The sequence below is a fragment of the Lagopus muta genome, chromosome 18 (genome assembly GCF_023343835.1).
Source record: "Lagopus muta isolate bLagMut1 chromosome 18, bLagMut1 primary, whole genome shotgun sequence".
In the NCBI taxonomy this organism is placed as follows: domain Eukaryota; kingdom Metazoa; phylum Chordata; class Aves; order Galliformes; family Phasianidae; genus Lagopus; species Lagopus muta.
This window is the reverse complement of record NC_064450.1, coordinates 10080442-10104579: the sequence shown is the minus strand read 5'-3', so window position 1 is coordinate 10104579 and position 24138 is coordinate 10080442. Positions and strand designations below refer to the sequence as shown.

General features: G+C 45.0%; 1 protein-coding gene across 2 annotated transcripts in view; it reads left to right on the top strand.

Moving 5' to 3' along the window:
* Window positions 1-23642, top strand: part of ABCC3 (ATP binding cassette subfamily C member 3) — a 42998-nt gene extending 19356 nt beyond the window's left edge. Inside the window, exons 8-31 of one of the 2 annotated variants that reach the window (XM_048965167.1) lie at window positions 971-1189; window positions 3365-3542; window positions 4102-4263; window positions 5260-5352; window positions 6600-6807; window positions 7773-7915; window positions 8312-8399; window positions 9396-9462; window positions 11057-11183; window positions 11532-11708; window positions 12522-12689; window positions 13449-13632; window positions 14259-14364; window positions 14906-15059; window positions 16137-16344; window positions 16835-17145; window positions 17819-18018; window positions 18119-18245; window positions 18875-18976; window positions 19966-20112; window positions 20917-21075; window positions 21372-21538; window positions 22447-22641; window positions 23227-23642. In XM_048965167.1, coding sequence (XP_048821124.1) covers window positions 971-1189; window positions 3365-3542; window positions 4102-4263; window positions 5260-5352; window positions 6600-6807; window positions 7773-7915; window positions 8312-8399; window positions 9396-9462; window positions 11057-11183; window positions 11532-11708; window positions 12522-12689; window positions 13449-13632; window positions 14259-14364; window positions 14906-15059; window positions 16137-16344; window positions 16835-17145; window positions 17819-18018; window positions 18119-18245; window positions 18875-18976; window positions 19966-20112; window positions 20917-21075; window positions 21372-21538; window positions 22447-22641; window positions 23227-23335 — 3799 coding nt within the window. In that variant the 3' untranslated portion in view covers window positions 23336-23642. Of the gene's footprint in view, window positions 1-970; window positions 1190-3364; window positions 3543-4101; window positions 4264-5259; window positions 5353-6599; window positions 6808-7772; window positions 7916-8311; window positions 8400-9395; window positions 9463-11056; window positions 11184-11531; window positions 11709-12521; window positions 12690-13448; window positions 13633-14258; window positions 14365-14905; window positions 15060-16136; window positions 16345-16834; window positions 17146-17818; window positions 18019-18118; window positions 18246-18874; window positions 18977-19965; window positions 20113-20916; window positions 21076-21371; window positions 21539-22446; window positions 22642-23226 lie in introns of those variants that run through there. The other variant, XM_048965168.1, reaches the window with a different exon arrangement.
* The last annotated feature ends 496 nt before the right edge of the window (window positions 23643-24138 follow it).

Sequence of the window (24138 nt, the reverse complement as noted above, 5' to 3'; positions counted from 1 at the left end):
TACCCGTAGTAAACATCAGGAGTGTATTTCCTGTGGGATTTTTGCTGCAAGAGAACTATTGCATTGCTGTTAGCTGACTATTTTTTATAGCACAAAGCCAGAGGCGAGTAGTCTTGTTTCTCCTTCAGTGAGTTTAATGGCCTGGTTGCCAGAAAATAAAGCTTTGCTCATAAACTCTCTAGGTTTGATCTGGAAGAATAAAGGTGAAGCTGCTTGTTCTCATCTGAAGGAGAAAACAGATTTTTTGTCTGGTTTTGGTCCCCAATCCCACCCTCAGACTGTGCTGCAAAGCAATGAGGATTTGCACATTTCTTCCTTTGAAATGATGTGAACCAGGCCTGGACTGTTAGCCGCAGTGGTCGTTTGGAACACTCACAGGCTGTTGGAATTATTAGGCTCTGTAGCCAGCCAGCTCCAAAAAAATCTGCCTGCTCTTTGAGAAGAATCATAAATCCAACCACACTTGGTAGTGCTTTCAAGTAATTTTTCAAGTGTCTTTTTTATACGTCTTCCCTGTTTCTAGGGTCTCTTTTCCATCTGTCCCTTCTTAGAAGGCTTACGTGTCTCGGACTCTAATTTCCTTCTCGTTGTTCCGCTTGGATTTAAACTTCCTGGCTGCCATTCATGGGATTATTCTCTAGGTCCCCAGGAATTAACAGTGATTTGGTGCTTTCTGATAGAAAAGCTGCTAGGCTGCTCATTGAGAACAATTCATGGTGGAAGTCGTTTTCCAGAGCACTCAATCTGTACTGATAAGCAACAGAAGTCAGGCACCTAAACGCAAGAGATGCTTTTAGAAGCCCCTCGTGGAGCCCTGGAGAGCAACACGTGCCTTTGGGGTGGATTTTTCGTTGGTTATTCTCAAAGGCCTTTGCAGAAGAGCTGGCTTTCCTTGCTTAGATGTTCGTGCTGCATGCAGAGGGCAGTGATGTTCACATGGTCAGCGTCTCTGTTTGGTTTGTTCCCCCAGGAAAGAAGATGTGACATACAGGAAGAAATCTAACCATGCACTGAATCATGTTGCTGATGGCCCAGAGGAAGCAGAAGTTCTGATCAGGGACAAGAGGCACACTAGGAAGCCTTCCTTCCTCAAGGCTTTGATAAGGACCTTCGGGCCGTACTTCTTAATCAGCTCCTTCTTCAAGCTCATACAGGACCTACTTTCCTTTGTCAACCCTCAGCTGCTAAGGTTGGTTTCTGTGAGAGCAGTTTCTATGTGCAATCCCTATGGAGGCTTGGCTTTGGCAAGCAGTATTCATTTTTGCAATGCATAACTCATTTCCCTCACGGTGCTGTGTGTTTAAGTTCCCCAATGAAATGCCTCAGACAGGAGCTCCTTACTGTGGACCAAGCTGCAAATTGGGCACGTTCATGTGAAATGAAAGATTCGTAAATCACCCATCACCAACAGCTTTGGATTGCATGGTACCTGTGGTGCCATGTAGCAAGCAGTCCAAAGCAATTTCTTCCCAGTTCTAAAAGATCATTTGTGAAATCGAAGTAGAGCTGAATCCAGCAGTCTGTACATCTGATACCCACATGAGTTGGTGGTGGTGGCAGCTGTAGTGTGACAGTACAAATGAAGCGTGGTGCTCGAGAATGCCATGCTTTGACTGTGCTGCTATCATCTGAGATGGATTTTGGAGCTTCTAGATGAGTTTGTGCATTTTTAGCAATACACAGTGAGAAGAATGTGTGATACACAGATTCAGTAAATTTGGGGATAAAATGAAAATTAAAAAAGAAAAAAAAATGAGAAAAAAGGGAGAAAATATTGTCAAAAATTACGTCCTCAAATTCTCCCTATACAAGCAACATCTGCACTTCAGTCTGCATGATCCCCACATTTCTCTCTGTTAATGGTAGTCTGGAGGTAAGAACATCACCAGGTAACCATTAGCTGAGAAGAACAGAACAGTGGAAATAGCAGCATTTCAGAGCAGCAGTGACTTTCTATCCACCAGCTGTGTCTACATCTGTGCAAAGGTGCATTGTCCTGTTGGTGCATGAGAGAGGAATGGAGCTGGAAGGAGGCTGTGGGTGTGGGGAAGGGGGAATGAGAGGCTCTGTTCCTATATGAGTGGCTCTTAAAATAATAGCAGTATTGGAGATGTGTTCTGAGACCATCTTGTTCTGTGGCTGGTTGTGGTACCTCTGTACCCAGAGACTGGCTGAGAAGAGGGTCCAGCCCAATGCAGTGACATTAATAGCTTGCAGTCTGTCTTCTTCCAGTGTCCCCAGTGAGGAGGCAGCTGGCTTCCTTCTGAGAGCGTGTTAGATGTAATGTGGGGAATTCTCAAATGAATTCCTGGATATGTTGTCAGTGATGTCTCAAGACATATAAAGGGGGGATTTCTGCTCAGGTCCGCACTCCTGCAGTCGTGGAAGTTGCTGGTAAGAGAAAATGGAAAAGCCACGGCTGTCTGGTGGGCTGTACGTAAAAGTTTTGTGTTCCCTGAGATTCAGTAATCTTTTAGGAAGTTTGTTGCTTTTTTTCTGAAGCAGTCCAGTTAGAGCATGAGTGAATGGTGTGCAAGGGGAAGATCTCAGACTGAAAGAAAGCTGCAGCAACCTCCTGTTTCTAAAGCAAGGATTTGGGGCTGTGTTTCTCTAAGTGTTATTTCCCCCCTGCTGGTTATTTGAACGGTGGAACCAAATCATTTCCTCTCCTACTCTGAAAATTCTGTTCTTTGGGCAGTAGTCTGCAATCACAAGTGTGATTTTTGAGAAAGCTGCACGTTGCAATGCATTGCTCCACTTGCTTGTTGTATGGCAGCTGTTCAGGCCTTGCAGGGAGAGCAGCTGCAAATAGTAAGAAAAAGCTAATTAATAAAAGATGGTGAAGCCACTTTAGTGCTGCTGCCGTGTTACCAAGAAGTGGAGTGCAGAATTTTCCACGCATCCATCCAGAAAGACGTCTTTTAATCCAGATTTTTGGGGGAAGCACCCCAGGCAGAGGTTCGAGTTGGGACTGGGTGCGAAGCTGATTCTGCATGCTTTGCTGCACTGCCCTGCTGTGTCCTGCCACTCACCACCAACCCTGTGGGGCTGCCCAACACTGAGCCCTCTGTTTAATCCCTGGATCTCAGAGGAGACCTCGACTTCCTCAATGTATTTCATTTTCTGCAGGTTCATTTGCAGATTTCTCACTGGCAGAGCCTCAGGTTTTGCAGTATTACAGTCTTTGCAATGTTGGTTGACTGAACTTGTAACTCTGATTGCATCCTGGAGTCCTGTTTACTTTCTGTGGCTAGAGAGAGGATGTGGCAGGATGCCATGGCTGAGGGAAGCTATGTTATGTCCCATTAATCTTACTGTATGTTTTTTTTCTTCTCCTTTCCTTCCCTAATGTTCTGAAAAACAGTGTATTAATCAGCTTCATTAAGAGCGAAGATGCCCCAGCCTGGTGGGGATTTTTGATTGCGGCTTTGATGTTTATCTGTGCTGTGCTGCAGACCCTTGTAGCTCATCAGAGTTTCCAGTACTGCTTTGTGACTGGGATGAGGCTGAGAACTGGGATCACTGGAGTGATATACCGAAAGGTAAGACTGGGAGCATTTCATGGTCCAGATCTCTGAGTATAAAGCCGAGAAAAAGCCTCAGCTCTGAGATGCTTAGAGGTGAAAATTTTCTCTTACTGGAGAAAAATAGCCTCTGGGAAATAAATTTAAACAAAACGAAGTGGTTTTGTATTGTTTGTTTGTCTCTTTTCAGGGAGTTTTTCAGAGCACCTCGCTTACAGTTTCTAGAATTTTCTGGCAATGAGCAGCTTGGTGTGGCTGTGCAGGCACAGCTCGGCTGCTGCTGGTTCCACTGAGATGTTCAGGAAAGTGGTCCAGGAGAATAGTGGCTGTGCCATGGCTGGGTTAGCTCCAAATGGGTTTTCTTCAGCATGCTACAAACTGCCTGACGCGGAGGTGCTCACAAGCAAGGCGTCATGAAGCCCTGTTCTCTGTTAAGAGTTAATGTCTGTGTGCGTCGTGGATCCTTGTTGGGGTGCACATTCTTGGGGAGTGTTGCATTTCCGTGTTTGAGGATTTCTTCTCCATGTTTCCTTGGGTGTATCGAGACTGAATCCCCTGCATGTCTCTTATTCCTCAGTCCTTGGTCATCACAAACTCGGCGAAGCGCTCATCTACCGTTGGAGAGATCGTCAACCTGATGTCAGTGGACGCCCAGCGCTTCATGGACCTGGTGAATTTCCTGAACATGCTGTGGTCTGCGCCGCTCCAGACGTGCCTGGCACTGTATTTCCTCTGGCAGGTACAGGCACTGCCACCTTCCTTCACGAGGTTTCTGAGTGATGTGCAAGCATTTCTTGTTTTTTTAATCCTTTTTTTTAATGTGCTTCTTGCGCTGCCTTGTTCTGGTATGACAACTATACAAAATCAATTCATTTCTTAATGATTTTGTTAATCTGGCAGGCAAGATAGTGCATTTGAAGCAAAAGATATCCCTTATGTTTCTGTTGTCCCTGGTGTGCTTGGGTGGGCTCTGCTGAGGACTCATCACCAGCATTTGATACAAATGAGAGCCTGAAGGAAATGATTAAAAAACAAAAAAATAAAAAAAGGAAATGTGAGTCATGTGCAAAGATTATGTTATGCCATGTAAATAAGTCAACATGGAATAAATCCATAAATCTCAATTGGAATGAACTTTTCAGTGAAATTTCTTGTTTATTCCATATTCGTTTTAACATTGGCTTTCATCCTTAAAATGTTTCCCTGCGATTAATCTGCGTAGGGCAGCAGCACCAACATAACCGTACGGATTTATTCTGGAGAGCCATAAAGCTGCAGCAGCTTTACGAGGTACTGCTCTGCTGGTTGGTGTGCTTTTATCCACCTGGGCTAATTCTGTAATTACAGTTCCCTGGGTCAGAGAGAAGTCAGTGGAAAAAATCCCTTCTCTGTAGCTTATTTGTTCCCTTTCTGGATTCACTCGGTAGCTCTGTATCTGCATCAGTTCAAACCTTTTTCCCTCCTGCTGGGAGGCACTTAGCAGGTAAATGGCAGAGCCTGCAGTCACCAGTGCTGGCATCATTGTACCCTGAGTGGATGCCTGTCTGTTTTTCTGTCTCCTCACCGTAGCTGTTCTGTGAAATGGGAGCCCTTCACTGGGAGGATCAGCTGTCTGTCTCAGACATTCATCAGTGAGGCAATGTGTTTCTGCTTCAATAACCTGCGGGTTCTTCGGTGTTCACCACTGGGACGTTGCACTCCAGTACAACAACTTACCTTTTCTCTTTCACCCCAGGCTCTCGGGCCGTCTGTGCTGGCAGGAGTTGCTGTGATGGTTTTACTTATCCCATTCAACTCTGCAGTAGCGATCAAAACCAGAGCATTCCAGGTAAGGTACAGCAGAGAAAGAAAGCATCATCTGAGACTGTAGCTGTGCTATGAGAGGTGAAGGCATTGATGTCACGGTCGTTACCGAGGTGTCATTTGCACCAGTTTTCTTTCAAGTACGATTGTACCAATATATTCAATAATCACACCCTCTCAGGTTTTCTGTAGTGATTTCAGTGCTATTGTAGGTGTGGCATTGGCTCAGTGACTGGTGCTGCTGGAGGACTGCTGGGATTAGCAAGAAGTTTTTGTCTTCATGTCCCTTCAGTAGCAGCTTGGTCTGTGAATGCCTAGGGAAAGACAGGCACAGCTCCTGGAGCTGGGAATGACTGCTTTTAGAGAGGGAGCTGAAACCTGGGTATTGTTTCTTATGTTAATGGCCAGTGTTGATTTTCATTGCTACTGAGCTGGGCTAAATTTGCATTATTGCCTTGAGGTAAAAATATCCTTTATTCCCTCCCTAGTTGTCTGTAGCCAAGAAAGGCTGAAAAAGCAATATCATAGTGCCCTCTGGCTTTGTGCTGCACAAATGGAGGAAGCTGAGGTGCTGTGCCACCTCGCAGGGACGGGCTGGCAGCTTTAAAAGAAATCAATCCACAGATGTAAAAAGGGTGAGAGTAGGAAAACAAGTCCAGATGATGACACTTATGCAGGAGCACAGTGACAAGTGCTGCAATGCCTTGAGGAGACATCCAGGCTTTGTGGCATTCCTTCTCCCTGTGCCGTGGCGAGGCGCTCAGAGCCGTACCTTGGTGTGTGTGAATGCAGTTTTTCATTTTGTTTATCCTGCTGAGGAGGGATTTGATTTTTCTGAAGTAGCTGAATGAAGCACTGTGTCCTAGCGTATGTAAGGAAAATAAACTAGGAGTAACCACAGAGTTCAGGATATCCCATGAGAAATACAGCTATGCGTATCAGGAAAACGTCTGATGAAATCAGAGGAAGAGGTAGGGCAGTATTTTTTCTGAATCTTTCTCAAAAGTGGTTTTGAAAATGTAATTCCTAACCGTGAAGACGAGTAGGAAGCCTTTGTGCTCATCTTTTCAAACACTTCATTTGATTCCTAGTTTCTCTGGAGATATAAACTTGCAACCATGAGCTTACAGATAACGGCCTGACTTCTTTAATCTCCTTTCACATCCTCTTTAGAAACAGCCAAGGAGCATCATGGCTGTGAGACAATGTGTTCACAGCTCCCATCCAGGCACTCCAGTGACATGCTGTCTCCTGTGCTTGCTCACAATCTAGGTGGAGCAAATGCGCTATAAAGACTCCCGTATTAAATTAATGAATGAGATTCTGGGTGGCATTAAGGTGCTGAAGCTGTATGCCTGGGAGCCGTCGTTCTCTGAAAAGGTGTTGGACATAAGAAAGAATGAGCTGCGAGTGCTGAAAAAATCTGCCTATCTCAATTCGTTGTCCAACTTTGCCTGGATCAGCTCACCATTCCTGGTAGGTTGCGCCTGCACGGCGTTCTGCATTGCACAAGAGCATCCTTGAAGGAGAAATGGGAGAAATGGGGAGTTCACTGTTTGCCCGGTGAACCTAGGAACAAAATATAAATACCCTTTGGGGGAAAAAAAAGAGATTTGCACACGCTCTGAAGCAAGGCTCTTTGTTCTGTAGAGCCCTCTTGCATCCAAGCATTTCTTGGTGAAGCCTGCTGCTGGAAACAGAGCAGCTGTCTCAGGAGAACTTCGACCACTCAAAGTATTTCCCATAACAAACTGAAAGTAGGATTTGAAGCCTCACAGATACTCCTGAATAGCAGTCCTCACCAAAGAAATGCGATTATTGATCAGTATAGGGTCTCATTTCATTTCTGCCTCCCCTCTTCTTACAGTACTGTTCTAGCATTTTATGCTGCAGGCTGTTGGGTTTTTTTAACCGATTTAATAAAAAAAGAAGAAAAAAGAAAGACACATTACCAGTTGTGAAATGACTTTTTTCCTCTGTTTTTCCTTCCTCTGCTTTCCACTTCGTTCCCCCACAATCCCTTTTGCATGGAGAGGTATGGTTTGCATGCCCAGAAGCATGCAGATGAGTGCTTTGTCAAAAATCAGCCTGCAGTTCACAATGGGAGAACATGATTGGGCAATGCTGGAAATGCAGCCAAACCACAGCTTGATAAGCACTTCTCATTTCTATTTACCACGGTTCTGTAGCTCACCTTCTGAATCTCTTAGTTCAACTAAACGTGGCATTAGTAATCAGCAAGTGACTTGATTCTGCACGCCTGTTTTGTGCTGATAACTGGTATCAGCTTGTTCATTTGATAAGCATGTGGAAAAGGTCAAGAAGGAAGAATTTTCTTGATGTTGGTGTTGATACTTTTATTTCAAATACAGGCTTGACTGCTGCTTGCAGTGCCAAAGCGTCACATTCCTCTGGCAGTAAATTCCCCTTTTGGCTTTCAGGTAGCATTGACAACATTTGCTGTCTATGTCTTAGTGGATGAGAAGAATACTCTGGATGCCGAAAAGGCTTTTGTCTCGCTGTCCTTGTTTAATATCTTGAAGTTTCCACTCACTATGTTTCCACAAGTCATCAGCAGCATTGCACAGGTAAGGGTGGTGTGTCTGTGAGCTGTGTCAAACAGAAGAACCCCAGGTGTCTTTTGTTCCTGGAACACAGAGATCCCACAGATCTGGTTTTCTTTCTGATATCCTTTCACTAGAACCATGTTGGAAATCCAGACTTCTGAGTAAGCCTGTGTGTGTGTGTGGCATTTCACATATGGAGATTTTGCTTCACTCAGGTGAATTTAGCTTAGTCTAATAAATTTCACAGCTGAAAACTTGAATTTCAGTGTAGGGCTGCTTGAAAGGAAAGAATGAGTCAGTGTTCAGGACGCCCATGGAGTGAAAGCTTAAACCTCTCCATGTGCTTTCCTTGCCAGCAGTCAGTCCCTGTTAAAGGAATGACAAAGTAATGCTGCTTGCTTTTCTTTCTTTTCTTAGACCAGTGTTTCCCTGAAGAGAATTCAGCAGTTCCTGAGTCATGATGAGCTCGATCCAAATTGTGTGGAAAGAAAAGTGATTGCACCAGGTAAAGAGATCAGTGTGGTTCTTCACAGTGCTAATGCAGAAAGCGCCTTGTGTTTGTTTGGGGCTGGTGGAGTTTCCAAAAAAGCAAAGAGAATACGGCAACTTTTTTTAAAGTAGAAAGCAAAACTTCCTCTCTGAAGAGTCTGTGTTTGTCATTTAGACTCTATAGCCAGAAACTTCTGTGACTCCAGCAGTTCTGAGCTTGGCACTGACTGCTGGGTGTGAGTTTGCCTTGGCAATGCAATGACTGCTAACAGTGCTGAACGATGCTCATAGCTTTCACACTGCACAAATGCTCAGGAACAATATCAGTAGTTCTGTTTTATTCTGTTGCAAACACAGTATCCCAAAAAGAATGAGCAAACCAGCTTGTCTTAAAAACCTGTGTTTTCTCATGTAATGCGTTTTGGTGATACTGCAGTTTGAAGCCCTTTTGGTGCGTGACGCTGCGTGCAGAGGAGGAGGGATGGCTGTGTAGCTGCTGTGTGCTTACTGTTATTCATCACCCCACCAGGAGATGAAGAAAGCCTGCAGATCTGTGACTTGTTAGTGTGGCAAGCAAAAACCTGCACAAAGCAAATTTAATCTGAATCACCAAAGTCAACACTGTGCTGTTGGTCTCCTGCTGACTTGAAATTGGTTTCTCAAGTACAGCTGTGCTAATGATGGTGCAGATTCTGAGAACTGCTCTGAGCAGCAGATGCTGGGACCAGCCTCACCTGAGCAGAGCAAAGCAGGATGACTTTTCTGCTCCATAGGACTGTAAGCTCAGTGTCTACGGCTTAAGCTATGGACAAGTTATTTTCACGCTGATAAACACTCCTGTCTTGTGACCCAGTGCAATCACAAGACTGTGCTTCCCATACCAGCAGAAAAGGGAACTGCAGCGTAGAGAAACACCCGTAAATAAAGATCCCTCTGTCTGCCAATCTCTCGGTCACACTGTTCTATGTAATAGTTTGCCTGCCTTCTTTGTTGTTGCATTTTTGTCATACAGGCTATGCCATCAGTGTAAAAAATGCGACGTTCAGCTGGGGAAAGGAGCTTAAGCCGTCCTTGAAAGAGTAAGATTCCTTTATGCAATTGCAATACATCTGCTTGCTTTGTATTTTTCTGGCTCCTGGGAAGTCTGTTTGAAAGACGTCTGGTAAAATCTGCAGGCTTACTTCTGGAAGAGGTTGTTCCCACATCCCGTGGTGCATCTCATCTGCCTTTCAAACGTCTGGCTAATCCTTATGCCTCATGGCATGTAGGCATCACAGAACAGTGCTGTGAAGCTTTCATTCCACAGAAACTAGCCTGAAGTGGTTATCTGTTAAAGGACTGAAAGGCTAGCTCAGTTTCTTAAATGGGTAATTCCTTTTTCTTTAATTGAAGCAGCGGACAAATTAAATTGATCCAATGGCTTATGAAGGCAGTTCTGATGTCTGGGTTTAGGTTTAATTCTAGCTCATGGGCATGTGAGCAGTGGTGTCTTCTTTCAGGATTCTCGTGGCAGGCTCATCCCTGCAGCTGTCCATACACCATTCCCAGGCTGTGCAGGTGTACGTTTTGCTCTTTTGCCTATTTGAATGAGCACAAATAACATTTGCCTGGACGCGTGTACTTCCCTGTGTTTTGCTTTGTTGTCAGATCAGAATCGCAGAAACTTGATAAGTGTTCTTAGATTTCCCTGTCCGAGGAGTTCGCCGTGCTGTGCTGAGTTGGTTGCATGGGAAGCCTGCAGGAAAGATGCTTAGAGTTCGAAGGATTTGCTTTGATTCAGGCAACCAAATCTGTGACTGTGTTGGCTTCATTGCAAACTGCAGTCTACCTGGGCCTCAGCATCGAGCAGCAACTCCATAAAGTAGCAGTAATGCAAAATTCAGCAAGAGGGAAGTACAGCGAAGAAAAGTTATAATGCTTTTGAATTTTCTTGCTTTGATACCTTTAGTAAAAACAAACTAAAAGCTCCTGCAGCGTGCACAACGCCTGCTGCCTGTTGGAGGAGGACTGTCAAAAGTGTTAGAATTCTGCATCAGAATCCTTGCAAGCAGAAATATGGGCTGATTTCATTAGTGAAAGGCATCGTGATGGTGGATAGATGACGTCCATCAGTCATTTCCAGAGCAGTCCACCTTCGGAACCAGAACCTAAGGCAGTACCTTTTAGGACACAGTAGGGAAAATAGCAAAGGATTTTTACTGGGCAAGATTCGTTTTTCTTGCATCATTGTGAACCCTACTTATTAGCATTGGAAATGATTTGGTAAAACAGTCAGAACGTTTTCAGGTGTGATAGCTTTGCCCGCTGCTTCAGTACAGTTGCTCTTGTTTCTTGAAACCAAACACAAAATCTGAAAGACAGCTTTCAAAATGCTTCTTAGCACTGTTTGGCTTGCTGATGGACTGACATGACACGGTGAAGGGTCTCAGGAGGCTTGCTATCAATCATGCTGACTTAGCAGCCCACAAAACAGATTTATGGTTTTCCATTTACTCCTGCAGTTCTGATTACAGTTGACTGTACCCAAGAAAAGGAGGAGAGAACCAGTGACCAATCTGTGCTTGCTGTATCCTGTCAGGTTGAGCTTGTGCTGAGTTGTCAGTGTGCGTTTCAGCGCCTTTGAAGACCCATAATGTCTTCAGTAAACTAACATTTGTTTAATTTCCTCCACAGCATAAACCTGTTGGTCCCCAGTGGCGCGTTGGTTGCTGTTGTTGGCCATGTTGGCTGTGGGAAGTCATCTCTGGTGTCTGCTCTCCTGGGTGAGATGGAAAAGCTGGAAGGAGAAGTGGCTGTGAAGGTTGGTGTTGTTTGTAATGCCATTTAGCAAAGGGATGGAAATGTGCTTTTATGCTTGCCACTGCTTGCGATGCACTTCAGGCAGGAGGTGGGAATCTGTTTGCTCCTTGCACAGCACGTCTGTGTCTTTATTTGTGTTTTGCTCACATGTGTTTACTTATGTTTTACATGTAATGCCTTTCCTGATTCAATCAACTGCAGACCAGCAATTAGCACACAAGTGTATATATAATGTGAATATCTGCTGAACACAAACTATATATGTATGCTGAAGATTTTAATTGGAATTTTGAGCATGAATTGATGCTTGTTGTATGTTCAGGGTTTCCTTTCTCCTTCCTTGTCCTAGGGTTCTGTTGCTTACGTGCCTCAACAAGCCTGGATCCAAAATGCCACGCTGAAAGATAACATTTTGTTTGGCCAAGCTCCTAATGAGCAAAAATACCAAAATATCCTGGAGGCCTGCGCTTTAAAAACTGACCTGGAAGTGCTACCAGGAGGAGATTACACTGAGATAGGAGAGAAGGTAATATTTTTTTCAAGTCAGACCTGCTGATGCTTCCTTTTCCATCTAAGGAGAGAACACTGTAGTCAGACTTTGATTCAGTTCGATCCTTACGGCAGAGCACCTGTGACAGCACTGAAACATGCAGGCAGTTTGTGGAGAGACTCAAACTCACTCCTAAATTTCAGCATGCGTTTGCATATTTTGCACATCTGGCTCTGAGAGATCAGAGCATCCTACCTTTGTAGTCCGATTGTAAATGTGCATTTGGACAGAGTGCTTGGAGTCCTTTTCCTGTAGGGGAAAAATGGGAGGGAAAATACAACGTGCTTCAAGTTGAAAAAATAACACGATCATCCCTTGACATCTCGTTTTAATGAGAGCTCCTCCGTTGGTGATTATCCAGTAAAGATTTTTTCTCAAAGGCTGCTAAATTGGAGATGGCATACATGCAGGTGGGTGGATGTATGGAGGTGTACGTGAGGTGAGAAATGTGGAAGGTGTTCAGGTGCTGCAGCCATCCTTGGAGCGTTTGCATTCTGTGTCCTTGTAGATGGTCTTCCTTTTTACTGTCCTACATTTTAACAGCTCTCTTCAGAAGCGTATGAAGCAAGAGGTGCATTCTGGCTCCAGATTGCTGGCGGACTGGAAGTTTGGCAGTGAACAAAGATTTAGTGGCGTTCCGTTCCTGTCTCTGACTCTGAGCGGGTTATTCTCTTCAGCGTCTCGTGTTTCATTTGGCATCCATGTGTCTGATGGTGTGAGAGCCATAAAAACTCATAGCTGTTGTTTGGACCGAGTTGTGTGATACGTTTTCTCTCTCCTTCCCTGCAGGGCATCAACCTGTCAGGTGGCCAGAGGCAGCGAGTGAGCCTTGCTCGTGCCGTGTTCAGCGGCTCTGACATTTACCTGCTCGATGATCCCCTTTCTGCTGTGGACTCTCATGTTGCAAAGCACATCTTTGACCACGTTATTGGTCCAGATGGGGTGCTTAAAGGAAAAGTAAGCTGACATTTAGATCCTGTTACGAATGCACGCAAATGTGGAAGCGCTAATGGGTAACTGGAGAGTTGTTTCACCAGGGCTGCAGTGCTGACTCATGCCTGCGTTTCTGGGATGGGTTGGCAGCGTGGGCACCTTTTCCCCACGGCACAGATTGTGCAGTGAGCTGCCATGTAAGCATGCCCAGAAAGGATGTGATCTGGTCAGAACTGGCAGAGGCAAAAGCCTGCTGTGTCTTTTGTAAAAAGCTCTGCTCTGTGTGATGGCCCAAAGGAAGGCGTTTGTAGGCACTTGTAGGCTCTCAGCTTAGCATTGCGAGTTGTTATGTGGAGGCAGCGCAGTGCAGAACTTGCAGCAGCTAATTTTACAGAGGTCTTTGGCAGTATGCAGCAAAATTGCAACCCCTTTGTTTCCCCTTCTACTCCTGTTATCGTCTCAGAATGTCTCAGCATTTAAAAGGGGGAGATTGCAGAGCAGCTGAGCACGTGGGACGGAGGAGAGTGATGACTGTGTTGTTTTACTTCCCTTTGTGTTGTATCAGTGTGCAGTAGGAAGCAGAGTAAATTCAATGACTATCAATGCAGTGACTACCAAGTGTAGTTTCTTTCACTTGGCATTTCACCTTGAGATGATAATTCACCCCCTGTCTCAACAATGTGGTGTTATTTGATTTGTTGAGTAGCTCTATTGAGATACAGCATTGGTCTCAACAGTGACAACTGAGACTTGTGGGTGTTCTTCTCAATTTTCCCCATCCAGACTCGAATTCTGGTGACCCATGGCATTGGTTTCCTGCCTCAAGTAGACCATATAGTTGTCCTAACAGATGGCAAAATCTCCGAAATGGGATCTTACCAGGAACTTCTGAAACAGAACAAGGCCTTTGCAGAATTCCTTCGAAATTATGCACTTGATGAAAACATTGAAGAGGATGAACTGACAAGTACAGTACTGCTTTTTCTCTGTCAACCAGATTACAGATACTTTCTCTGCAGAAATCAGAATGCAGAGAATGTACTTTGTATCTCTGTGTAAAGTGTCCATTGCTTCTAAATGACATCTTCGCATTTGTTCCTACCTTCTTTGCTGACACAGAAAATATTTATTGCCAGTTCTATATTATTGATAAGTGTCTTACCAAAGATGTTTAGTTCAAAATTGATAGCAGCTCTCACCAGATGGGCAGAAAGAAAAGAATGTGATGTCTTCATGCAATAGCAGTGGTTTCTGACATGAGACTCCATCTTAGGCTCCATCCCAGAATCATGCCTCGAGAGTGCTGTGTATGTGAATGTGGCTAGAACTAACTAATGCTACCATGTAGTGTTTCTGATGCACTCAGGCAATGAGCTGTAAATGCATTTGGTTGCCAATCTGCTTCACGAGCTATCTAGTTTAATTAAGAAAAGTGATGCAGAGAACCAAAGCCATGGGGGGTGATGCTGGGTTACACACCGTGATTTTCCTGTGGTGGTATTGGTTTTCATTACTCTTGCTTTGTCTGGACTTCTGTTTCTGTGCTTTCAGCTTTGCTCAGCAGAAAATGTGAGGTGTAATCTTGTCTTGCAGTGCTGGAAGAGGAGGAGGTCCTGCTTGCTGAAGACACCCTCAGCATCCACACCGATCTGGCAGATAACGAACCTGTGACAAATGAGGTCCGCAAACAATTTCTTAGGTAAACATCAGCACTTCTTGAGTTTAAATCTGCTTCTAGAGCAAAACACATCTGAAAGATGTTATTCAAACACTGTCTCACAATTGGGGATTTAGTTTTCTCTTAAAAATAAGTTTTTGAGAGTAAATGTGAAAGAACACGTGAAGAAGATGAAAAACCTGCTCCAGCAATCTTCTTAATCCAAATAGAACCAAATTCTTAAGGCAGCTTTTTCAAAACCATTCCCTGGGACACCATCCAGCTGCTATAGATCTGGCAGCAGAGAAGCTCTGGGGTTAGCTTTGAAAAGCCTGGCTTGTGCTGAGGGCTGTAATGACTGTATCAGCACGTCCAGAGCCTGCCATGGCCTTTGGTAGCAGTGGTGTTTCTGCCATTACTGGACATCACTGTACATCCTGGGGGTCCTGCAGGCATTGCCCACATCTGTGAGTGGGAACTGAGCAGAAGAGCTGGGCACGAGTCTGAGCTGCTGCCTCCAGTTCTTGCCCCAGCGCGGCCACAGCGTGCCCTTTTTCTCCTAATGCTCCGTTGTTTTGACTAGGCAACTTAGTGTAATATCTTCTGAGGGAGGAGAATGTCCCAACAAAATGTCAACGAAACGAAGAGTCGGTGAAAAGAAGCCAGCTGAGCCACCTCTGCCAAAAAGAAATCCTAATGAGAAACTGATCCAGGCAGAAACCACAGAAGTGGGAACGGTACCGTGTGATTTCCCCTTCCTTTCTCTTCTTTCTTTTTCTTTTTGGGAAAAAAAAATATATGTATTTTATTTATTTATTTATTTGTACATCTGATCTGTTTTTGTTAAACGTGTTGTGTGAATTACGATAGCAGGTCTTAGACATTAATCTGGTGATCACTGATCCTTCAAATTGAGCTCTTGGCAGAGATTTACACACCTGGCAAGGGCTGTGCAATTAGGAAAGAAAAAAAATGCCTCCCAGCTCCTGCCTCCGTCACCTGATAGCCCACAGCAGCTCTGTCAGCCCCGCGTCGCCTTGCAGAGCTCCCAGCCCTGTTGGTCGTTAGCTGTTTGGCTGGGCTGCACGTCCAGCTGCAGCACGCCGTGCTTTGTGAGCGTGCTGTGTGCTGTGTGCCAGCAGCCTGCTCTGCCTGAGCCATTCCTGTCACGCCATCTGAGGAGCGCTTTGTGCTCCTGCGTGCAGAAGGGGCCGTGTTCTCCCTGAGAGACTGAGTTGAGTCCTGAGCCTCTGTCTCTTTGCCTTTTGCTTTTTTGCACTACATTAGAGAGAGCATCTTTTCTTTTTGACGCAGGCATCATCTGTTTATGCTCCTACTGGGGTGAATTAGCGTTTGTTACCTCATTTAAATTGCTGTGAAGACACCTGAATGAAGGCATATTCAGAATGCAAAGGGCCTGTTTGGGCTCTTTAAAGTAGTCTGAAACAGCGTATACCTGCCAAGTTGCTGCAGTTGCCTGGGAGCCTTGGCTCCGTTCTTGTTATCCATCCTTTGTGGCTGATTAATCTGCCTCTTCCCCCTGCCCCAGCACAGTCTTCAAAACTAAAACCTCACAAAACCAATGCATCACAGTTCATCAGCATGGAGGAAAATATTGCAGAGACATTTCTGACTTGTTTACAAAGTCGTTGCCCTGAGTGGGGCTCAGACAGATGAACTGTTTTCTGTGCTGTGTTAGATTTTGGGCACTTTTCAACTTTGTCAGTCCCTCTGCTGAAGATTTTTGTTTTTTTTCTGTCTGAACTCCTGATGCTGTGAGTTGTACCAACCAGCTTTGGTGTGTGATTTTGCAGGTAAAGCTAACAGTGTTGTGGCAATACATGAAGGCCGTCAACCCTGTCATCTCTTTAATTATATGTTTCCTATATTGTTGCCAAAATGCTGCTGCTATTGGAGCCAATGTGTGGCTCAGTGACTGGACAAACGAGCCAGTGATAAATGGGACTCAGCACAACACATCCATGCGAATCGGAGTCTATGCTGCCTTGGGCCTCTTGCAAGGTGAGACTGGATAAAATCGTGATGTCTTCACATTTAGCAAAGAGGATTTATGTGGGAAAGCCATGGTGCTCGTTGCTGGTGGCCCAAAATTGCCAGCAAAAGCAAAGACAGTAATGTAAATTAGAGCCAGAAAGTCTGAGCTCAGCCCCACTTTTATGCTGTGAAGCCTTGAGAAGGGTTTGAGCGGGTGACGTATAAACCTGGGAGAGTTCAGTTTGTGTGAGAATATGAGAACTTTGGAGGAAAAGAGCTAGAAAGGTTGGGGGGAAGTTGTAGAGTTGGTGCTTTGTGGAGGCTTGCAGGAAGAAGGTGGCTGTGCGTCTGTGTTGTGAGGAGAGCGTGGGGAGGCCCCCAGGACACACTGTGTGTGTAGGAGCAGTGAGTGCAGTGCCGCCGTGCTGCTGGGAGGGGGGACGGCAGTGCAGCCAAACAGAAGGCAAATGGGGAGCAGCACACTCGCTGGCTAACGCGTCTCCTCTTCTCTTGGAAGGCTTCCTTGTGTTCGTCTCCTCTTTCACCCTGGCAATGGGAGGCATTAATGCAGCACGGAAGCTTCACATGGCGCTGCTGGAGAACAAATTCCACACGCCGCAGTCCTTCTATGACACCACTCCGACAGGGCGGGTCATCAACCGCTTTTCCAAGGACATCTTTGTGGTCGACGAAGTCATCCCCCCCACCATCCTGATGTTCCTGGGAACGTTCTTCAGCTCCTTGTCAACAATGATCGTCATCATCGCAAGCACTCCGCTCTTCACTGTGGTTATAATTCCTCTTGCAGTTCTGTACTTCTTTGTTCAGGTAGCTGGAACAATCTCTGACTACTGATGTAGTGACTGTTACACCATTGCTTGTGCTTCGTGCTAAGACAAACAACCGATTTGGGGAACAAATGAATTATCTGAAGTAACTCTCTTACTTCTGTGTGCTTAAAGTATTCTCCCACAAGAGGCAGCACCGTGCGAGATGTGGTCATGAAATAAGTTGGCATCGTCTTTTTTGCTTTTCAGTGATAGCGGGCCTGCTGCTAGAGATAGAGCTGCAGTGCTTTTAAGGTGCAGAGGAGTTAACATATTGAAAACAGCACCAATTTTATTGATTTCTGAGCAAAAAAATGATGCTTATTTTATGGTATATAAGTAGAGACGATGGAACTTCAAATTCGTGTTCTTTTTCTCAGAAAATGGCACTCCTACAAATGCGTTCATTGTGTTGGACTGTGCTAACTGCATTAGAAGCGACATAAATAATCTCAACTTCAAAAATACGGAAATTGCAGTTACCCAAAATTCTGGTTTGGAATGAAACAAGGATATCTTTGCTTGAAATGCTTCCTAATTACAGGGAATGTGTTGAAGGCTTGAAGTGCATCATTAAGAACCTCCTTTATATCCATAACCTGCTAATTATCTCACTGTTAATTAAAAGAGAGAGTATTTCACGTGCCCTTCGATTTTCTCCCCCAAAATGGCAGCGATTCTACGTGGCCACATCCCGGCAGCTGAAGCGCCTGGAATCTGTGAGCAGGTCTCCCATCTACTCACACTTCTCAGAAACAGTATCAGGGACCAGCGTCATCAGAGCCTATCGGAGAGAGAAGTCCTTCATAGACATCAGTGATCTGAAGGTGGATGAAAATCAGAAAAGCTACTACCCTAGCATCATGTCAAACAGGTAGAAAGGAGTACAGCTTCTGCTCTCCGCTTCTCTTCTTGTGTTTGCATGACAGCTCTGAGCAGCCCCTCACGACTCTTCCCATGTCTGCTCTTTCCAGGTGGCTGGGCATCCGGGTGGAGTTTGTGGGGAACTGCATCGTCCTTTTTGCTGCTCTCTTTGCTGTGATTGGGAAAAGCAGCTTGAATGCTGGCTTGGTTGGACTTTCAGTGTCCTATGCGTTACAGGTACGTGTTGTAGTTCTTTGTTGATGTGTTAACAGTAATTAAGTGCTTGCCAAAGTCTGAATTAATAAGATAATGAAAATGAGTTGTGGGACGTCTCTAAGCAGTAGACATTTCCACACAATGCAAACAGGCCATCAGCAAGCTTACAGGCAGCAGTTCAGGAGCTCCTGCCAGCAGCAGCTCGTTGGAGCAGCGCGGGCTCAGCGTCCCACACGATGCCTCTTCTGCCCGGGTACCCACTGGGAGAGCAGCAGGATTCATAAAGAGCAAGGCAAACTGTGCTTGCTTAAGCTGAGGGCAGTTGAGCAGATGTGAAGCTCTCATTATTGCCAGAAGGCTTTTAGGTGGCAGGAGTGTGTAGGAATGCATCCTATTTCTGCAGTAAGACACAGGACTCTGGGGAGCAACTTGAAACCAAAGGCTGGTTGTCCTAACACTGTGAGAAAGGCAGGACTTCACGTGAGCACCTCGTTATCTGTAGGCTGCTTGTCCCAGTGTCTGTGTTCATGTAAACACAAGGGTAATTGCTCACTGTGTCATATCCGTGTGAACCACTTAGCAGCAGTATCTGCTGCTGTCATTAATCTGTTGTTCCTCTGTGGGTGATATTTTGTTCCTGTTTTCTCCAGGTGACCTTGGCTCTGAACTGGATGGTCCGAACAACTTCTGATCTTGAAACTAACATTGTGGCTATTGAAAGAATAAAAGAGTATTCAGAAACTGAAACAGAGGTCAGCTACTGGAAGTCAAGCATGTTCACTAACCTGTGTGGTGGAATTTCAGCCTGCATATTGACCTGGTCTTTCTTTAGAGTCTGGAGAGACAGTTCCTGCCCTGAGAGAGTTACCATTTAGCCTGAACAAATGTCACGCTCTGAACTGTAATGTTACCACAGCTCCAAATCAGTACTGCTGTTAGGCAGTCTGTGCTTAGCATCTCATTTTCTGCTAGTGTGAGTGGTTATAGCACAGCAGAGATGAATTCACCATCAGATATATTGCTCCCACTGGGTCTGAAATGTTCGATGCTGTGTCCTACCTGCATAGATGGTGTCATCCTGCTGCTGAGCACAGCTGCACTGCAGTTTTTGGGATATGCACACGTTTTCTATAGTATTTATGTTCAATTGGCTTAATCAGATCTCCTCTCCCACAAGACAACATCATCTCAAGTAACACTGCATTGCTGAAACCAGAAAAATCATCCAACCGCTTTCCTTTGTTGCCAAATACTCCTGAAGGTGGCAGATGGAGCTGTGCTGAGAAATCTGCTGCTCCATGGACCTGCTGGGTTTTGGTAGCCCTGTGAATGTGGGAGACTAAGAGCTGAGAAATGGAGGATCTGAGGAAAGCTGGGTGTGCATTTCTAGAGATAAAATATTTGATCTTGAATTAGAAAAGAAGCTAAGGCAAGATTCACAATATGTGTGAGCTGGAGCTTGAGTTGGCATGAGACAGGCAGTGATCTACAGAAGTTAATGGAAAAAATATAAATTAATATCAGTTGAGGATTTGACTCTGTGTGCTGAGATTTTTTTTCCTACAAACTTCTCAGCCATGACCAAACAGCATAGGAACCTGTTTTTCCTCTATTGCCACGATTTTGTTAATGGAAATCTGACTTACCAGGAATTTTTTTTGTAGCCCACCAATGTCGATGTTTGCATCAGAGTCTGAATTTAATCTTTTTTAAACCCATGAGGCGTTTCTGTTTCCCTCAGGCCCCCTGGATAATCGAGGATAAGAGACCCCCAGCAGACTGGCCGTCCAGGGGGGAGCTGGAGTTCATCAATTATTCGGTGCGGTACAGGAAGGGCCTCGATCTGGTGCTGAAGGATCTGAACCTCCGAGTGCACGGTGGAGAGAAGGTGGGTACCCAGCCCTGGGACTCTGCTGTGGCTTTGGGCCACAACCATGGCAGCATCCTCCAGGCAGGAAGACACAGAACCACTTTCTGCACTTTCCAAGTTAGGCTGGCATCAAACTGCCGTGTGGGAGGCACCAGGGTTTGCAAGTGACAGAAGGAATTCCAACTTTTTCCACTATCTGGCTTTGCCTGTCGAAATCTTTAGGATGGAAGAAAATGATATTCTTTGCTTTCTTAATTGGAAAATTGTTCTGGGAGATTCTCTTCTTCGTGCTTGAAATGAAAGTAGTGGACTGTACACGCTATTGACAGAAGAATTAGTGTGAGAAAGTCCTGCAGCTAACATGCTGTTATTAGAAGAATCCCAGAATGGTTGAGCTTGGACAGATGGATGTCCTCTGGTCCAACCCCTGTGCTCTAACAGGCACCTTTTATTACTGTATTGTTATCCTGGGCAGACATTATGACAGTTGCTTTCTGGAGGTCAGATGTGTGCTTATCATAAGGTCTTAATTGCCCTCTGGAGAGTCTAATTTCTTGTCCTTGGGTGGTAACTCTGACAAGGGTACTTCCTAACATGGGTGCTTCAGCTGACCCCCCGCTCCACATGGCACTAAGACATCATACAGAACTATATGTAATGCCATTCCAGTTATGGCAGTGGTGATGCACACTTTGTAACGTGTGATTTCTGGTTGCATTCTTCTTTGTATTCAGAGAAATCCTGATGCATTGATTGCTTTTGTTAGCAGTGATTTTTGTTTTTAACCATGTGCTTTGTTGCTAATCCTCCAATTTGTTGTAGATTGGGATTGTTGGCCGAACTGGAGCAGGGAAGTCTTCCATGACCCTCTGTCTCTTTAGGATCCTGGAAGCTGTAAAAGGGGAAATTATAATTGATGGTGTGAGGATTTCAGAGATCGGCCTCCATGACCTTCGATCAAGGCTGACAATTATTCCTCAGGTACTGGTTCTGTGTATCATGGTTTAGCAAACCACAGAGAATAGTTCAGATTGGTCCAGTCCTGCCACCTCGCAAACTGATGGGTGATAAAACAGAGTTTGTGATGAAGTGTCTTTAGAGTTGTTTCACTAAAGTGGATGTTTCACTGTGTGTAATGCGATGTATTTTCAAGGTGGTTGGGATCAGGAGGAGGCTTAACTTCAGTGTGATGGACACTTGAAAACAGCTTTATGTACTAATGTCTGTACTTGTAACAGTTAATGGACTTGTCTAATGAAAGGTGGTTGTCTGTCCAGGATCCTGTTCTCTTTTCTGGAACACTGAGGATGAACCTGGATCCATTTAATAAATATTCAGATGAAGAAGTCTGGAAAGCTCTTGAACTGTCTCACTTGAAGAGGTTTGTCAGCAGTCAGCCAGCCATGTTGGAATTTGAGTGCTCAGAAGGTGGAGAAAACCTTAGGTAAGGAAAGTTTGCATTAGAAACATACTGTGAGTTTTCATTCAGCCCTGACAGCAGTAACAGCTTAACACTGTAGTTTGTTGTGTGCAGTGGTATGTAGCCCCCTATTTCTGATGTAAGCAAGGCTCAAACATTGAGTTGCTGTTCTGCCACTTCTGGAAGGATCCAGTTCTCTTTTGCTGCTGGGAAGGATTTCTGCCAAACCAAAGTCCTGTCTTATTGGTATAGGAAGAAGGTTTGGGATGACAGTGTCAGGAACACTTAAACATTTGGTGGATTTGATAGGAAGGGAAATACTGTGGTGATGTGTAACTGTTGTGCTGGGTGAGAATCCTCTGCCTGAAGTGATGTCAGCAATGGTTGCTTGTTGTTAGTTAGGAAGAGCTTGAAGAAGGACGTGAATGAGATGGCAAAGCATCATGCTTTGATAGGCTCTATTGCTTCTGAGAGCACGGTGTAAGCAGATGATTGTTTGATGATGTTCATCCTCTTGTCCCACAGAGACGCCCAAAGGCTGTGTCAGGGGCAATGGGGGCCACCCACTTATTTTATTTGGTGGTAGAAAGGATGTGCAGCCTCAGAACTCTTTGATTTTATTTCTGAAAATCTGTGTATGCTCAGTGTTGTTCCAGCTGTGTGCTCCTGAGGACTGGGGCAGAAGCACTGTGATTATTGGTTTTTGACGTAGTGGCAGAAAGGGGGGACGTTTGGTGGCTCTGCCCAGGCTCTAAGTGAAGGCTGAGTAGTGCTGCAGCGAGCATTTCTTTGCTCCTGGGCTGACACGCTGCTTGCTAAATACCTGTTCTGTTTTTTGGTTGGGTTACTTTATCCACTGAGAACAAATGATTCTGAGCCATGGGAGCTGCAGGGCAGCGCAGCCTCTGAGAAAGCTTTGTCTCTGCCTGCAGTGTTGGCCAGAGGCAGCTCGTCTGTCTGGCAAGGGCGCTGCTCCGCAAGACGAGAATCTTAATCCTGGATGAAGCAACAGCAGCTATCGACCTGGAGACGGACGACCTGATCCAGATGACAATCCGGACTCAGTTTGAAGACTGCACGGTGCTGACAATAGCGCACAGGCTGAACACCATTATGGATTACACAAGGTAGGACTCTTGGTGGTGCAGCCTGCATGCTGGGTATGGGAAGCAGCACTTGGAGGGCTGGTTTGTCTCCACAGAGTCACAGTGATGCTCTGGTCCAGTAGTCCATGAGCAGTGATGTCTAAGGCCTATAACCCTGGGATATCCAGCCCTGATTTTGCTTCTGCTTCTGAAACAAGTTCCATATTCATTGACCAGAGCTATGCAAGAGATACTACCCACTTGTACTAGTGGCACTGTCAGCAAGCTTATGGGTCTGTTTTTAACCAGCAGCTGCTGTAACCTTTTCACTAATATCATGTTGAATTAATTAGTTCTGAAACTATTCCTAAAATTCATGAGCTCTTTCCCTCCTTGGCTTTGTGGTACAACATTCCCAGTTACAAAGCTACCGATGTCACTGTTTCTTTCTGTGTACTTTTTAAAATCAAACAACAGTTCAGGGAGAACATCAGCCATCTATTGTGCTTCCGTGTGGGAACACAACTGGGCACAACAGAGTCCAGGGAAAGAGCGGAGCATTATGGATACTACATTTTCAGAGAGGATTTTCTCTGATCTATCTTCTGCCCCTTTTGCTCTGCACAGGATTCTTGTGCTGGACAGCGGAGCCATTGCAGAATTCGATACACCTGCAAACCTTATAGCATCAAAGGGGATTTTCTACGGTATGGCTAAAGATGCTGGGCTGGCATGAGAAGAAGACCCCGTCCTGAGGGCGCTTTGGTTTTGGTTTGTTGTTGTTTTTAATGTTACTGACTTGCCACAGAAGTGACTTCTGAATGTACTGTAATTCACATCAGTTCTTGTAGGTGATTAAACTTGTGATAAGTGAACTGAGCATTTTACAATGGTAAGGACCAGAAACTTAATTTTATATTTTTTAAATATTTTCTATAAAGTATTTTGTTAAATGTTTTTTTTTTTCTCCAAAGAATGCCAAGAAAATGTATGTGTCACAAGGCAACATGTACTGCACTTCGTTTATGATTAGTAAAATTATATTCATGGTACAAAATACAGCTGCTTTGTGTCTTCTGGATAGAGACCCCTTGGTTCTGGGGTGGAAGGAAGGGCCTGCTTAGGCAGCAGCTCAGCTTGGAAACATGGTGATAGAATGCTGAGTTTCAGAGTGGTCGGATGTGTACCTGGCAGTATTTCCCCAGGATGAGTTGGTGTCCCCTGCATAGGGAAACTTCAGGGTTATAAAGCTCCTCTTCTGCTGCAGAGCTAGGAATAATTTGTACATAAACCTAAACACATGGCTTAATGTGAGCAATGAATTGCAATTCCTGCTTGCGTAGCAGATGCCCACTACATAAGCCTGCAGGGACACGATGGCACACAGTTACTTTGTTCTATGTACCTCCTGTATGAAGTTGTCCTAAGCTGCTGTTCCAGCTGCACGCACGCGATGCGGGGATCACGGTCACAGAATCACAGATTGGGGACGAGGATGAGGGCGTTACTTCTCTCCCTGAATGCTTATCTCCTGAAATA